The sequence below is a fragment of the Sarcophilus harrisii genome, chromosome 2, assembly GCF_902635505.1.
Source record: "Sarcophilus harrisii chromosome 2, mSarHar1.11, whole genome shotgun sequence".
NCBI lineage: Eukaryota > Metazoa > Chordata > Mammalia > Dasyuromorphia > Dasyuridae > Sarcophilus > Sarcophilus harrisii.
In genome coordinates, this window is record NC_045427.1 from 349,868,979 (window position 1) to 349,887,432 (window position 18,454).

The following is an 18,454-nucleotide window of genomic DNA, read 5'->3' on the forward strand; positions in this document are numbered from 1 at the left end:
GTCTGAGACTACATTTGAACTCAGGTCCTGCTGACGTCAGGGCTGGTGCTCTATCCACTGAGCCACCTAGCTTCCCCTTCTCTTTTCATTCTTAACTCTTAGAAATAATAGAATTTTAGGTCCTCTGTATTATTAGTAATTAGTTTCCTCAATGTTATCTGAAGACATGCTCTCATTTTTCCCCTGTACTGATATTCAAGTCTTTTATTTTCAGTTATTTGAACATTCAAAACTATACAAAAAAAAGGAAATTTCAATTATATGTTTTAGGCCACAAGATTTTCTGGAAAAAAAATTATTTGTATTCAAGTAAAACAGTTGATTGAGAATGAATTAAAGCAACCCTAATGATGTTTTTCAACATACTAATGACAACCCAAATGGATCACCTACTAACTACCCCAGTAACATGCTCTTTATGAAGATAAAGAGTTTTTGCATAAAATTCTATATTCCCTTCAATTCCAAATGTTCATCACATATTTCAAGAACTAGTTTCACATCCTGGCCTCTAACAAACACACATACTGATCCCTATACTTCTATCTGAAATGTCATTTCTCTTCTTGGATCTTGTAGACATAGTACTTTGTACTTCACCTCTCATAAGTTATTCTGTATTTCAATTATTTGTTACATATTTCCATTTAGGTGTAAACTCCATGAAGGGTTTAGACCATTACTTAGGTTTGTACCTTTCTAAGGACATAGGAGAATGCTTTTGTACTTAATAGTTTTCACATTAATACAGGTCTGATAAAGTTAATTATGTCCAACCATCAGGAAAAGATAAGACTATTCTTCATTTATCATGAAAAACATTAACTTATCTAAAAAGGATATTCTACCTTAATGTACTACCTTTAGACATTCCTTTAGGCAGGCAACGTGGTTTCTTTGTATATATAATTTGTGGTGATGTTTTAACAATACAACACATTTCTGATATAAGACATGGAGCCTGAAAAAGAAAAAGAAAATAATATAGGATGATTTACCCCATATGCCTTATTTTTTTAAGTTGTTCTAGTTCAATTGCAAAATATTTTCCTTAAGTCACAATTTGAAGATAAAAAAAAAAAAAACTTTAGACAGAAAAATGAACAATTAAACATGATCTTAAAATAAATAAATTGTACTTAACAATTAAACAATATAAAATTTTGATCTCCATTTTCTATTCATAAGATAACTGTATTTCTATGACTTGTACTTAAATTAATTTTAATATTTAATCCTTTGTCAAACAATTTTTTGCTGACTAATATAAGTTTATTTATTGTATTTTATTCAGTAAAAATGTGTTTAAAAATATTTATTTTTCTGCATGTCTTTGAAAAGTTTTCACCCTCTAGGATATAGTCAACTTTTTTAAAGATAGGTGTCATGCACAGCTGAGAAATATGTATATTCCTTTCTATTCTCATTCAATAATGACCAGAATTCTGTCATATTAAACTTTTTTTAGAATTCTATTTAGGGCTTAAATTCTTTCTGGGATAATTTTTGTTTGGATTTATCTGGGTTTGAAAGGGTATACATTAAAATCTTAATTTCACTTGTAACTTTATCAGCTTTTCCTTTAAATATTTAGATGTTATGTCATACACTGCATATATGTTACGTATTGTGATATTCAATAATGCTTTCCTTTCTCTGGAGCTGTTATCCCAGTTGTAAAATGAGGGAATTATACTTAGAAAAATACAGCCCTAGAATTCAAAATTGGAATTCACAATTCCTCATATTCTATTTCTTTAAGTATAAACCTCTCAGTAGGGTCTCCTCAAGGACAGAATCTGGTAAGGATTAAATAAGTAGATTCATTGAGAGAATAATCCTTTTAATGCAGAGGTAGTCATATAATATCCTTCTGTAGTTATTTACTGTTCAATGACTTCCATCCCTTATTTCAATTCTTACTAAATAAAAGTTTCAAGTGATCTAAAAGGCAATAAGGAAGAAATATTGTGGGCCCATGATACTATCAAGTATACAAAAGCCAAAACCTCAGGCTATGAGGTCCAGGAGAAGTTGCAATTGTTAAAACTTATCTTCCATAACATAGCTGTCTTCTGGTTTTCATTCTACCTCTGACCACTCTTCAGTATCCTTAGCTAAATCAACATATAAATTTTGCATCTTTAATATGAGTATCCTCCATAGCACAGTCCTGGGACATTCTCACTTTTTTTTTTTTTTTTTTTTTTTTTTTTTTTTGCCCCAGTCCTCTTCAGCTCCTATGGCTTCAATTTGTATTTCTACACAGCTGACTCTGAAATTTATATATATTCATTTCTATTCTTTTTCTTGAATTCATGTGTCTGCCAGAAATCTCCTAGATACTCTATCAGTTTCTCAAACTAATATATATCTCAATATATCTTCTCCTCCTACAAAATCCACTATTTCTATTGAGTTTCTATAGTTTTCAGTTATACCATTTTAATCTCAGACTTATCCTTGAATCTTTCTTCTCCCTTACTATTCCACCCTTTTGTACATATAACCAATCAGTAGGCAAGTTTTGTTATAATAATAATAATAATTCTTGAGGTATATCACCACAACAGTTGTACCCATTTCCTTCTTGATATCTAAAAATATACTACATCTCTCAGGCCTTCACCATCTCTCACACCTAAACCACTATGATAGACCTCCTGGCCTTTAATCCTCCACACTTCAATTTGTTCATCATACAATATTCCAAAATCATAGGCCTGACCACATCGCACTCCTGCTCTAAAACTTTCATGGATTCCCTGTTATTTCTAAGATGAAATACAAACAACCACACATTAAGGTCTCCAAACAATCTGAATCCAAATGACCTCTCCAGACTTATTTAATACTGTTCCCCTTGATGAACTCTATCACCTCAAGTTAAACTGGACAGTTAGTTACTCTCCAAACTCCACAATTTCTATCTTGCTCTGTATATTCATAGGCTATCTCCTGTGCATAGAATACACAAATTTCTTATCTACCCTTTCCAGATTCCAAGGATTAATTCTATATAAGTTCCTTGTGAAGTCTCTCCTCATCGATTCTATATTATCTTGTATTATCATATACATCGTATCTCTATAATAGAATGCAAATTACCAGAAGGCAGGGAAGCTTTGGCTTTGGTTTTTGTATGCTCAGTAATATTATGGGCCCACAATATTTGTTTTTTATTGCCTTTTAGATCACTTGAAACTTTTTTTTTAGTAAGAATTAGAATAAGGGATGGAAATCACTGAAAAGTATATAACTACAGAAGAACATTGTATGGCTATATATTGAAAGTTAGGAATGAAATATTAATAGTTTGAATGCTTTACTTAATACTACAAAATGCAAAACAATGACCTATAGAGAGGAGCCCATATCTTAGGTTTAACATATGTGATGGGAGAAGCTGACCAAAAGTTGTTCGAGATGAAAGGGCATAGATAACTTACAATATGCACTATGGAGGGAATATCCATCTTGAATACATCATAAAGCTACTGACATAATGAAATTAATTATGGACATAGTACCTTGCATAATGTGCCTTAAATATAGCAAGGACTTCATATATGAGGAATTACTGAACTGAAGGAATAAAAGGAAGAAAGTCTTTAGAGCTCTTTCCTGGATCATAAATAGTAGCTTACTTCACTAGTTCATATTTTCTCATAAAAAATAAACTACTACAAATGAGGGTTGCATTCTGGGAAGATGGTGAAGTATGTCAGAAATTTCCAGAATTCTATATTTCCTTTACTAAAGACAGAAAATCGCCATGAAGTTAACATAGAGTAGCAAAAGTAAAGGGGTAAGACATCTTGAGAGGATCTGAGAAGACAAGATCTCCAGGGGCTGGATTTTGATCTGAGTAGAATGGAAAAATTTCCAGGTCACTGAATCAACAAGCAGTCATTCCTGAAAGAAGCAGACAAGGCCTCAAGAAATTACACCTCAATTTTGACTTCACTCAACCTCAAGAAATTTCACCTCATGAACTATTGTTACCTCACAAACATTCATCTTAAGAAAAGCAGACTCTGAAGGACGGAAGACTCAAGGATTCCTTGCTGTTTTCAGAAATCAGACCTTGCACTACTGACCAGATATGTTTCTCAGCTGTGACTGTGGCTCAGAATGAACACAAGCCTGGTAATGAAGTACCACAGGAAGCAAGAACTTAGGGGAGAAAGAAAATAGTCTCTGAGATTGAGATCTTGGAGAAAATTCAGAAAATTTTCACTAAGAAGAACCTTTGAGGTCTAGGGAAACATTGTCAACAATTCAGGATCAAAACTTGATAATAATAAAGTGAAGCTTCTAAAAATAAAATAAAACAGATTAAAAATAAAAATGAGTAAGTAAAGAAAAAAGAGCCTGACTAGTGATAGCTACTTTGTTATAAAAGAAGATTTGAATTCATATTAAAAGGAAAATGGTTTGGTTTAAAAAAAAAAAAAGCTTACCCTAAACAGTAGCATCAGTGGTCACAAGGTGAAAAAGAAATCTTAGCAGAATTTAAAAAATCAAACAAGGAAAAATTAGGAAAAAAATAAAAGCAATCCAAGAAAAATATGAAAAGAAAGCTAACTGATTAGAAAAGAATCAAAATTTTAAGGAAGAAAAATAACTCCTTGAAAACCAGAATGAGGTAAGTGGAATCCAATGACATTATCAAACATGAAGAAATAATAAAACTAAAAAACAAATAGAAGAGAATATGAAACAAAGCATCCCATTAGAAAAACAGTGAATCTGTAGAACACAAGGAGAGACAATATAAGAATTGTCAAACTACCTAAAAGTTATGATCAAAAACTATGGATGCAAAATAAAGAAATTATTAAGAAAAATTACCCTGAAGTTCTAGAACAAGAAGGTAAAATAAAAATACTAAGAAATCACTAATCACCACCTGAAAAAAATCCTAGGAATGTCATAACCAAGTTTCAAAATTCCCACGTTAAAGAGAAAATATTGTAAGCAAAAAGAAAAAAAATACACAATATAAAATACTATAGGGAAAGAATCAGAATTTCACAAGGCCTGACAACTTCTATAGGAAAAGACTGTAGGTCTTGGAACATAATATTTCAAAGAACAAAAGAGGTAGGTTGCATCCAATATCAACAATCAGGAAAAATTGATTATAATCCTGAATGGAAAAAAAATGGATATTCGATGAAATGGAAGAATTTCAGGCATAAAAGATAAGGTAACAGGGATAGAGTAAAAAAGAGAGGCTATGAAGGAAAATAGTGGGTAAAAATAAGATGAAGGGAAGTTTGCAAATAGTAATTATAACTGGGAATGTGAATGGGACAGACTCATCTATAAAATGGAAATGGATAGAAGAGATTAAAAGTCAGAATCCAATAGAAATTGTTTGAAAGAAGCACATTAAAGAATGAGAGATACATATAGAGTAAAAAAAAGACTTGAACTAAAATTTATCATGCTTCGGCTGATGTAAAAAAGTTAAGGTGGCAATTATGATCACAAATAGTTATGTGTAAACAGATTTAATTAAAAGAGATATACAGGGTAACTACATTTTAATAAAAGGTACTATGAATAATAAAACAATATAAATGCTGAACCTATATACATCAAATAATCTAGCATCTAAATTTTGAAAAGAAAAGTTAATTGAAATCAAATGAAGATAGTACTACTAACTACATTTTATTACACGACACTACATTATATTATACATTTTTAATAGTAGAGGACTTTAATCTTCCCCTCTCAGAACTAGATAAATCTAACATAAAAACAAATAAGAAAGGAGTTAAGGAAGTGAACTTTTTTTTTTTAGATAAATGACATGATAGATATCTGGAGAGAATAGAATGGAAATAGAAAGGAATGCACCATTTCCTCAGTTCTTTATGATGCCTTTTACAAAGACTGACCACATATTAAAACATGAAAATATTATGTTAGAAGTAGAAAAGCAGATATATTAGATGCATCTTTTTCAGATCACAATACAATAAAAAATATATTTTAAAATGGAATTAAAGAAACATTAGATTAAAAACTGAAGCTTAAACAACCTAATTCTAAAGAATGAGTGGGTTAAAAAACAAATCATAGAAAATAATCAACAATTTCATTTTAAAAAATGACAATAATGAGACAACATAACAAAATATATGGAATATAGCAAAAGCAGTGATTAGAGGAAAATTTATATCTCTAAATTATTATATCAATAAAATAGAGAAAGGACAGACTACAGAACTGAGTAGGCAATTAAAAAATAGAAAAAGAACAAATTAAAAATCTCTAGTTAAACACTAAATTAAAAATCCTAAAAAGAGTAAAAAAAAGTTCCACTGAAATTAATAAATAAAACTAGAGTTACTGTTATGAAAAAAAAAACAAAATAAATAATTGGTTAATTTGATTTTTAAACAGGAGAAGAAAACTAGTATTAAGAATAAAAAGCGTGAATTTACCACAAATGAAGATGAAATTAAAATTGTTTGCCAATAAATTTAACAATTTAAGTGGAATAAAAGGATATGTTAAAAAATATTAATTGATTAGATTAGGAGAAAATAGAATACTCAAATAGATTTTTAAAAAATAAATTGAACAGGCCATAAATGAGCACCCTAAGAGAGATGTAACAAGATCAGATGGATTTATAAGTAAAATCTACCAAATATTTAAAGATCAATTAATTTCAATGATAAATAAATCTCTAAGATTGGGGAGGAAAGAAGAGGGGGAAAATTACACAATGATTTTGTTGTACATTTGAAAGGATTAGCAAATTGCACAAAGAAGATTTTTAGTTTCATATGCAATCCTTTTTTTCATTCTACTATGTTATGGAAATGTGTATTTTATTCCATAAATTTAAAATAAGATTAAAAAAAACTACTAAAAGAATCTTATTTTTTTTTCATGAAAAGTAGCTATTATATTTCCTAGCTTAAAGACAGCTTGATGAGTTAATAGTAAAATGATAGATCAAACCCAGAAAGATCCTTGCAAACTAGTTGGCCTCAACTACTTATTTTCACTGAGTATTGTTGGAATCTTTACAAAGTGTTAAGCCATTAGAGTTGATAGAGACAATAATTATCTAATTTGGCATGGTTCAATATGATTGATTTGATCTTAGAAGGAGATATTTTGGGCCAGAACTTGAAACAAAGTTCTAAGTACAACTGATAGAAACAATGCTTGTGTTCACACCTTTTAGAGAGCTCATAAGTATCTAAGTACTCAATGGAGTTCACACGTTTGGGAGAATTCAGGGTTTAGAAAGAGATATCTGAATTTACACCTCCCTTAGGGCCAGAGAGCATGCTGGGAGATATCCCACAATCTAACTCTCAGAGAAGTAGCATAAATACAGTAAGCCACTCGAAAGAGTTTTCTTGCGAACAGGGAGGAAGCCCACAAGCCCTATCTTTGAGGCAAGAGAGATTACTTGTATCTTCTACCTTGGTGCTGGCTGGAGTCGGAAGGATAAACCTTTGGATTTGGAGACATTCTGGCAGAGCTCTTAGAACCAAGCAGAGAGATAGGCCTGAGCTAACCAGGCTATATTGAAGGACACAATAAAAAATCTGAACTCTTTTATCATCTGGCTGTGTTTTGGAAAAAGAACACCAACAGAGTATGAAACTGAATTTGACAACAAAAGTGAAATGGCCTGTACATTACTCTTTGCCTAACCAAAATACAATTCATTTTTGCTCAGCCTTTGCTCAAATAGCTTTACCCTGTTCTTGAAACTTTTCCTGCTCCATTGGTCTTTTCCTTTCCAAAGTCACTGGTGTCCTCATATGGTAACTGAATGAATAAAGGAATGATTGAATGCTGGATATAGCTGCTTATTTAATGAAAGTCAAATAAAACATATGTTGAGGAAAAAGACCAATGGATTATCTCCAGGAATGTTTGTCTTCTTCTGTATTTGTGCATGAATGAGATCATGGTATTGAATTAATCTTTGACTTTTGTGGATATGATATTCACTATTGATCTAGATGTGCCATGGCCCAGGATCAACCCTAATAATATTCAGTGACAGAGACTGTCTCATTGTCGCATTAAGAGCTATCATATTAAATGACAGATCATCAAAGATTCTCTGAGAAGACTATTAGCATATATCTCAAGAAGACACTGCATATGATTACTCTCTCATTGCAATGTGTCTTCCATGAGAACAGAATCTCTGTTTTTACTTTTCTTTATATGTCAAGCACTTGGTACAGTGTCTGGCAAATATATTGTAAATGTTCAATAAATGTTCACTGAGATACTTAGTTGTTTTTGTTTTAATGATTTTTAAAAATTTTAATTTTAATGGTTTTTTAAAAAAATGTATAAAGAGACATTGGAGAATTTTACCTTTTGCCATAATATTCAATTTGATTCAACCACTCCATCTGGCACTATATCTAACACTTAGATGTTACTTATCTAATTATATTTGCTTGCCTCTGAAATTTAGATAAAAACATACTAATCAAAGGGTGATCCACTTTCTAGAGGAGCATTAACTTTAAGATCACTTCGAATAATAGAGAAGTACTTATCAAATAAGTATAATTTGAACCTTAATTCTCAGGTTCAGAATAAGGAATTTTATTTGAATAAGTCAGTTTGAAAATACTTAATTTAGAATACATTTATAAAATGTGGTGATTTAAAAATTATTATGGCATGAATTATTATGGTCCAAGGCTTTACTCCCATTTGATCAATTTTAAACTTACCTCAAAGTTTCCTGTCTCTGTTGATGGAGAGCATCTCAGTAATTTCATATTTTTCTCAGCAATGCTGACAAAGGAGTTTGTTTGCTATGAATTTAAAAAGTTTGAAATATGGAACTGGATTATAGAAATAGATATTTTAAGATTAATAACAAAAATGAACTTCTACTTCAAGTGGAATAGAACACATCTAATCAATTATAAGTAAAATGTTAATTTTAACATTTTAAAAATGTTAAATCTAATGTTAATCTAACCAATTATAAGCAAAACAGATTATAAGTAAAATGTTAAATCTAACTGGCAGGTTGACAAAATAAATTAATTTTGCTCTTAGAAGAAAACTTACTACCCTGAAGAGAATCATGTAGATTAAGTGGTTTATGGCAACATATGGTTGAAATCCTATATTGGTTTGAAAAGAAAAATAGTAAGATGCTTACTAGATACTGATTATTATCAATCTATTATTAGATATTATTAATGATACTTTGATAACTTCTGTCCAATTACTTTTACTATAATTATACAGGTTGATTTTATTGTGCCAGTGTTAGTTTAGTTAAAAATGGCTCAGAAATCCTATATTCTAACTACTAAATTTATCTGCATCATAGTAATTGTTTTGGACAAATTTATTTTATGAGATTTCAAAATAAAGGAAGTAAAACTAGGACTCAATCATCTTAAATCAGCTAATGATGCAAAGTAGACAAACAATCATGGCACAGAGGCACCTATTTATAAAAAAAAATTTGCAATGCTACTTTAAAGGAATAAAAATATTTGTGTCAAAAGGAAAGGATATAAAAATTAAATACGGGATTCTTTAATCATTAGAGAAATTCCTATGGTCCTTTGGAAGGTATTTGAAGTATCCAACTTGGACCAGTAATCGGAAAAAAAGCATATGGTTTACAAAGGACATATTGCATTCAAAGTAATGTAATATTTGTATATATGCATATATATATATATATATATATATATATATACACACGCACATATAAAGATACATGTGTGTGTGTATACTTGAGTGTCATGAATGACAATATTCATTAGAAACAATTCATCTTCATCTCTTCTCAAGAAGGTTTTTAAAAATTAATTTACTACCTTTTTTTCATGAGGAAAATCCTATCATTTGGTCATAGAAGTTATTGGGAAAATAATTCACTTTTCAAAAACTTAGCCTTATAGACAACTTTGCTGTACAGAATCTCATAAAAAATTGAGGCTTACTCTGCAATTTCTTTCTCGCCAATTCTAAACTTCAAATTACCTTTAAATCCTTCTTTTGTTGTAATCACAAAGGAAGAGACTACCTTCTCCTTACCCATATCAACTCCCTTACTTGATCCCTTGGTTCTATCACCTCTTCTCTCCACTTCACTTCTGTCTTTTCAGTAGTGTTCATTCTTGCCCTAATTTTTAATCTCTCTTTATCCACTGGCTCAGTTATCATATCTAGAAGAAAAGAAGGAAAGCAGAAAGTTATTCCAGAATAATTCTCAGGGAGTCTGTTTCAAAACTGAGCATACAAACCATTACTAAACAAAAAGTTTAAGTTCAACCTTAGCTGAACATAATGATTGCATTTCTTTTTATATTGTCTAACTGGCAACAACTTAATTAATTTAGTTGTTCAACTTACATGCCAGCATGTCTCTTTGTTTGTCTATTTGTTTGTCTCTTTGGTTCCCAAGAAATGATTTAAAAACCAGATCTGCATTGTGAACCATTTTCTTCTTCTTTTTGAAGGAATGAGAAAGCTGGAGAGAAGAGAAAGATTTTGAGAAAAGAACTAGATACAGTAAGAGAAAAAGTTCCAGAACTCCAGAAAGAACATATAAATAAAAGTCAGGTAGGAAGACTGTATCAGAGAATGAAAACACAAAAAGGGAGAGATCCAGGAAAAGATAAAGAGATAACAAGAACATAAGAGAACCATAGAAAGTTAGAGCCAAAGACAGAAAGAAAATCACAGAACTACAGAAGCCTGTTGATAGTGTCAGTCAATGGTAAAAAGAGAGAAACTAGGGAACAGCTAGATAGTATAGTGGATAAACCACCATCCTGAAGTCAGGAGGAGCTGAGTTCAAATCTGACCTGGGACAATTAACACTTTCTAGTCCCTTAACCCCAATTGCCACACACACACACACACACACACACAAACACACACACACACAAATATTATCATCAAATCCAGCCTCTGAACTGGTTTTAGGTTGACAGAATCCACAAATACTGGGAGTGTAACAAATTACCAGGAGAAGATAATTTCGAAGATCACCAGAAAAGGTTTGTTTCAATCAGGCACGGAGGAAGGTGGGCCAATTGCAAGCAGGCCAAGCACAGATATCAGTGCAGGCAGCTCTGACCAGAGGTGGTGCAGGCTCCCTGAGCTGGAAAATCTACAGGGAGGAATCTACAGCAGTGTTGGCTACTCTACCCTGGTTGCAAGCCAGTAGACCAACAGAGAAATTGTAAAACATCCAATACAAACACAAAAGGTAAATACTGAACCTGAAATGCCAGAATTCCATGAGACCTGGTCATGCCCACCCAACACTGGAAGTCAATCAGCACTAACTCAGTGCAGCTGCTGCCACTTGTAGAGGAAGGTTAGACATTTCCCCTTTGCCCTAAAAACAGACCTCAACTTAAAAAAAATGAGCAAAAAAGCAAAAAGAGCTCTGACCATAAGTAGTTTTTATGGTGAACAAGAAGAAAAGATTTCAAACCCTGAGGTCATTAAAAGCAACCTCTCTCCAGATGAAGCCTGAAAGGATGTTATAAATTGGTTCCCATCTGATAAGGCTCTCTTAGAAGAAATTTAAAAGGATCTTAAAAGAGAGCTAGAAGAAAAGTGGGGAAAGGAAATGAGAACTCTGCAAGAAGGTTTGGAAAAGGAAATAACTTATCTGAAGAAAACGCCTTACAAAATAGATTTGACAAAATGGAAAAAGAAAACAATTCCTTGAATAACAAAATTTGTGAAATGGAAAAAAAATTCCATAGAACAAAACAACTCATTTAAAAATTCAATTGGCCAAATACAAAAAGAGCTAAAAAAGGTAACTGAAGAAAACAATTCACTAAAAATCAGAACTGAACAAATGGAAATGAATGAGTCAATGAACCATCAATAATCAGTCAAACAAAAACAAAGCAATGAAAAAATAGAAGAAAATGTAAAATACCTACTTGGGAAACCTGGAAAAGCACATAGTAGACTGGATTAAAATCCAGAATCCTACAATATGTTGTTTACAAGAAACACATTTAAAGCAGAGTGATACATACAGAGTAAAGGTAAAAGGGTGGAGCATATGCTTCAGGTGAAGTAAAAGAAGAAGGGGTAGCCCATCCTGATCTCAGATCAAGCAAAGCAAAAATAGATCTAATTAAAAGAGATAAGGAAGGAAACTATCTTGTAAAAGGATACCAAAAAAGCAATACCAATAGTGAATATATATGCACCAAGTAGTATAACAATTAAATTCCTAAAGGAGAAGTTAAGAGAGCTGCAAGAAGAAATAAATAGCAAAACTATATTAGTGGGGGATCTCAACCTTGCTCTCTCAGAACTAGAAAAATTGAACCACAAAATAAATAAGAAAGAAGTTAAGGAGGTAAATAGAATATTAGAAAAGTTAGGTGTGAGAAAACTGAATGGAGACAGAAAGGAGTACACTTTCCCGTCAATGGTTCATGGAACCTGTACAAAAATCAGCTGTACATTAGAGTATATGCAGAAAGACAGAAATAGTAAATGCATTTTTTTCAGATGATTATACAATAAAAATCACATGCAATAAAAGGCTAGGTGAAAACAGACCAAAAATTAATTGGAAACTAAATAATCTAATCCTAAAGAATGAATGGGTGAAAGAACAAATCATAGACACAATAACTTCATTTAAGAGAATGACAATGAGACAACATACCAAAATTTGTGGGATACAGGCAAAGCAATAATAAGGGAAAATTTTATATCTTCAGATACTTACTTGCATAAAACAGAGAAAGAGAAAAATCAATGAATTGGGCTTACAACTAAAAAAAGCTAGAGAAAGAACAAATTAAAAACCCTCAATTAAATACCAAATTTGAAATTCTGACATTAAAAGGGGGGAATTAATAAAATTGAAAGTAAGAAAACTACTGAATTAATAAATAAAACTGAGTTGGTTTTATGAAAAAACCAACAAAATAGATAAACCTTTAGTTAATTTGATTAGAAAATGGAAAGAAGAAAATCAAATTGCTACTCTCAAAAATGAAAAGGGAGAACTTTCCACTAATGAAGAGGAAATTAGGGCTTTTAATTTTATATTTTTATTATTTTGCCCAGCTATATGTCAATAAATTTGATAATCTAAGTAAAATGGAGGAATACCTACAAAAATATAGATTCTCCAGGTTACCAGAAGAGGAAATAAATTATTTAAGTAGTCCCATTTTAGAAAAAGAAATAGAACAAGCTATTAACTCCCTAAGAAAGAATCTCCAGGACCAGATAGATTTACATATGAATTCTACCAAACATTTAAAGAACAGTTTCAATACTATATAAACTATTTGAAAAAAGAGGGAAAGAAGGAGTCCTACCAAATTCCTTTTATGAAACAGATATGGTACTGATATCTAAAGCAGGTAGGGTGAAAACAGAGAAAGAAAATTATAGACCCAATTTTTCTAAGTAATATTGATACAAAAGTCTTAAATAAAATATTAGCAACGAGATTACAGAAAGTCATCCCCATGATAATTCACTATGACCAAGTTGGATTTATACCAGTAATGCAAGGCTGGCTCAATATTAGGAAAATTATTAGCATAATTGACTGTATCAATAACCAACCTAACAAAAACCATTTGATTATCTCAAAAGATGCAGAAAAAGCATATAATAAAATCCAACACCCATTCCTATTAAAAACATTAGAGAGTATAGGAATAAATGAACTTTTCCTTAAAATGATCAGTAGCATCTATCTAAAACCATCAACAAGCATCATATGTAGTAGGAATAAATTAGAACCATTCCCAATAAGATCAGGGGTGAAACAAGGTTGCCCATCATCACCATTACTCTTTAATATTGTATTAGAAAAGTTAGCTTTGGCAATAAGAGAAGAAAAAGAGATTAAAGGAATTAGAGGAGGTATTGAGGAAACCGAATTACCACTCTTTGCAGATGATATGATAATATACATAGAGAACCCTAGAGAATCAACTAAAAAACTACTATAAACAATCCACAACTTTAGCAAAGTTGCAGGATACAAAATAAATCCACATGTATCATCAACATTTTTATATGTCACCAATAAAGTCCAGCAGCAAGAGATACAAGGAGAAATTCCATTTAAAATAACTGTTGATAATATAAAATATTTGGGAGTCTACCTAACTATGAACACAACTACAAAACATAAGATAAAGTCAGATCTAAACAACTGGGAAAATATCAAGTACTCTTAAATAGGTTAAGCAAATATAATAAAAATGACAATACTATCTAAATCAATCTACTTATTTAAGGCTATAGCAATCAAACTCCAAAGAAATTGTTTTATATATCTAGAAAAAATAATGACAAAATTAATCTGCAAGAATGAAAAGTTAAGAATTTCAAGGGAATTAATGAAAAAAATGCAAATAAAGTTGGCCTACCTGTACCAGATCTAAAACTATATTATAAAGCAGCAGTCATCAAAGCCATTTGGTAGTGACAAAGAAACAGAGTAGTCAATCAGTGGAATAGGTTAGTTTCACAGGACAAAATAGTCAATGATAGTAATAATCTAGTGTTTGACAAACCCAGAGACCCCAGCTTTTGGGATAAGAACTCACTATTTGACAAAAACTGCTGGGAAAATTAGAAACGAGTATGGCAGATACTAGGCATTGACCCACACCTAACACCTTATACCAAGATAAGGCTGAAATTGGTCTATGGTTTAGACATAAGGAGTGATATTATAAGCAAATTAGAAGAACATAGAATAGTTTACCTCTTAGATCTATGGGAAGAGGAAGAAATTTGTGACCAAGAAGAACTAGAGATCATTATTGATCACAAAATAGATCATTTTTGATTCTATTAAGTTAAAAAAATTTTGTAAAAACAAAACTAATGAAGACAAGATTAGAATGGATGCAATAAACTGGGGGGAAATTTTTATATTCAAGGGTTCTGATAAAGGCCTCATTTCTAAAATATATAAAGAACTGATTCAAATTTATTAGAATTTAAGCCATTGTCCAATTGTTAAATGGTCAAGGATATAAAAGGCAATTTTCAAATGAAGAAATTGAAACAATTTTCAGTCATATGAAAAGGTGCTCTAAATCATTATTGATCAGAGAAATGCAAATTAAGACAACTCTGAGATACCATTACACAGCTCTTATATTGGCTAAGACGACATGAAAAGATAATGACGAATGTTGGAGGAGATGTGGGAAAACGGATACTAAGATTCGTTTGTGGAATTGTGAATGGATCCAACCATTCTAGAGAGCAATTTAGAACTATGCCCAAAGAGTTATCAAACTGTACATACTCTTTGATCCAGCAGTGTTTCTACTGGGCTTATATCCCAAAGAGATTATAAGGAGGGAAAGGAAACCACATGGGCAAAAAATGTTTGTAGCAGCCCTTTTTGTGGTGGCAAGAAACTGGAAACTGAATGGATGCTCATCAGTTGGAAAGTGGCTGAATAAGTTGTGGTATATGATTGCTATGGAATATTATTGTTTTGTAAGAAACAATCAGCAGGGTCATTTCAGAGAGATCTGGAGAGACTTATATGAACTGATGCTAAGTGAAATGAGCAGAACCAGGAGATCATTGCACATGGCAACAACAAGATTATATGATGATCCCAAGATCCTCCAGAGAGCTAGTCTGGACACTACAGAGTAGTTTATTTCAATACTTATTTTTGCCTTGGCAATTGAACTTACTTATTTTTCTTGTGTTTGCTCTTGGATGTTTGCAAGTAGAATTTCTGACTTAGCTCTGTCTTCGTTCTCCATTTTCCTTTTCTTTCATTGAATTACATTACTAGGCTTTGGTTCACAAGGTGTAATATTACTAATATCTACCAATGCTTCCTTACAATATAGTTTAGACTTAAGCTTCTTCCTTCTTTCCTTTGCCAGATATTAGTCTTCTCTAAAACGAGATAAAATTGAACCATATGACTTGACTGGTTTGTGCTTCCTCGGAGAACCTTCTTTCTCTCCTACGTCAACATGGGACCAGGTACCTTCTCTTTTCCTTTTGTGACAGGAATTAACTTTTCCTAAAAAGAAACATATTTCTCTAGGATCTTATTGGCCTCATCTTCCCTGATGTGGCTTTCTGATTACCTAAAAAAAGCATAAAAAGTCTCCAGAGTTGATGAGTGCTTCAGTGAGTCTAAGTCAACAAACTGTGTCCTAATGATCTGTAGATTATATATGTTTCCATAAGCAGGCACAGGAGGCTGAATCTACTAAAGCTATTGTTACCATATCCATATTGCATGTCTTTGCTGTGCTAGGACAAAGTAATTATTCTTTTTTGTTAACTGTTTAATGACTTATAAGTGCCTCATTTTGTTCCAAAATTGACCTTGAAGTAAATGCTAATGCTAGATCAGTATCTAACAGTTTTTTTATTGCTCAAAAGTTGGGCTATTCTTCTTTTTGATACATATTATTCTATGGCTTCTAGTGGATGTTGAATATTTTCCTGTTACGCAAATGTTCTTTCCTTTATATTTGGACAGCCAAGAGGCTGCCTGCAAAATCAATTATCATTGGAACTGCTGAATTTAAACACTATGTGTCAAATTTTGAAGTGTGTAATTTTCTGAAGGTAGTTTACAGATTTTATTGGTTGGTACTTCCTATTCTGTATTCAGAAGTTCTGGATAGTTTTAAAAATTACTAATTTCCTGAATTATAGTATTTGTTTTTTTCAATTTATAATGTCCTTTGGGGAAACCTATGAATCCTAAGTTGTCTCTAGAAATCCTGTCTTTGAGATAGACAGTCTATTAAGATATCATGCATTCCTTGATATTTGTGGAAATATGTATAGAAGAATTGCACATGTTTAACATATATTGGATTACTTGCCGATGGGGGAGTGGAGTGGAAGAGAAAGAAAAAAATTAGAACACAGGGTTTTATAGGGGTGAATGTCAAAAATTATCCATATCCATATATGTGAAGGTTTTCTGGAGGCAGCCTTAGTCTCAGTTGAAATAAAAAATTACTCCAAAATCGCAGCCAGCTGGTAAAAATGCAAATGTTTATTTCTCCTTCCAAAATAGCCTGGTTAGTTGAGGCCTAACTCTCTGCTTGAGCTCTTGCAGCTTTGTCCTTGGCTTCTGCCTCTGCTTTCTTCAGCCTCCAGCCAGCACCAAAATAGAAGATCCGATGAATCTCTCTTGCCTCGAAGATAGGGCTTGGGGGCTTTCTTCCAGAGTGTCCTGTCTCCCACCCCTGTCGATGCTCCGGAGAAATTCTCCCTTAGCAACAGATTAGTTGATCAGTGGAATAGATTAGGTTCAAGGGATAAAACAGTCAACAAATATAGCAACCTAGTCTTTGACAAACCCAAAGATCCCAGCTTTTGGGATAAGAACTTACTGTTTGATAAAAATTGCTGGGAAAATTGGAAACTAATATGGCAGAAACTAGGCATTGATCCATACTTAACGCCGTACACCAAGATAAGGTCAAAATGGATTCATGACCTAGGCATAAAGAATGAAATTATTAATAAATTAGAGGAACATAGGATAGTTTACCTCTCAGACCTGTGGAAGGGGAAGGTCTTTATGACCAAAGCAGAACTAGAGATCATTACTGATCACAAAATAGAAAATTTCGATTATACCAAACTGAAAAGTTTTTGTACAAACAAAACTAATGCAGACAAGATTAGAAGGGAAGCAATAAACTGGGAAAATATTTTTACAGTCAAAGGTTCTGATAAAGGCCTCATTTCCAAAATATATAGAGAATTAACTCTAATTTATAAAAAATCAAGCCATTCTCCAATTGAAAAATGGTCAAAGGATATGAACAGACAATTCTCAGATGAAGAAATTGAAACTATTTCTAGTCATATGAAAAGATGCTCCAAGTCATTATTAATCAGAGAAATGCAAATTAAGACAACTCTAAGATACCACTACACACCTGTCAGATTGGCTAAGATGACAGGAAAAAATAATGATGATTGTTGGAGGGGATGCGGGAAAACTGGGACATTGATGCATTGTTGGTGGAGTTGTGAACGAATCCAACCATTTTGGAGAGTAGTTTGGAACTATGCTCAAAAAGTTATCAAACTGTGCATACCCTTTGATCCAGCAGTGTTACTACTGGGATTATATCCCAAAGAGATTATAAAGAAGGGAAAGGGACCTGTATGTGCACGAATGTTTGTGGCAGCCCTTTTTGTAGTGGCTAGAAACTGGAAACTGAATGGATGTCCATCAGTTGGAGAATGGCTGAATAAATTGTGGTATATGAATATTATGGAATATTACTGTTCTGTAAGAAATGACCAACAGGATGATTTCAGAAAGGCCTGGAGAGACTTACACGAACTGATGCTGAGTGAAATGAGCAGGACCAGGAGATCATTATATACTTCAACAACAATACTAGATGATGACCAGTTCTGATGGATCAGG

At 32.2% G+C, this 18,454-nt stretch overlaps 1 protein-coding gene across 3 annotated transcripts in view; it reads right to left on the bottom strand.

The window, feature by feature from the left end:
* The window catches only part of MEIKIN (meiotic kinetochore factor), a 116,268-nt gene that overhangs the window by 33,302 nt on the left and 64,512 nt on the right, over positions 1-18,454 (bottom strand). The window contains exons 11-13 of one of the 3 annotated variants that reach the window (XR_004232073.1): positions 10,078-10,208; positions 8,745-8,828; positions 849-961 (exon numbers count right to left, since the gene is read on the bottom strand). Coding sequence is in view for 2 of the 3 variants with exons in the window: in XM_031953090.1 (XP_031808950.1) it covers positions 862-961; positions 8,745-8,828; positions 10,078-10,208 (315 nt within the window). In the remaining variant the exon portion in view is untranslated. The remainder of the gene's footprint in view (positions 1-848; positions 962-8,744; positions 8,829-10,077; positions 10,209-18,454) is intronic. The other 2 variants (XM_031953091.1, XM_031953090.1) reach the window with 2 other exon arrangements.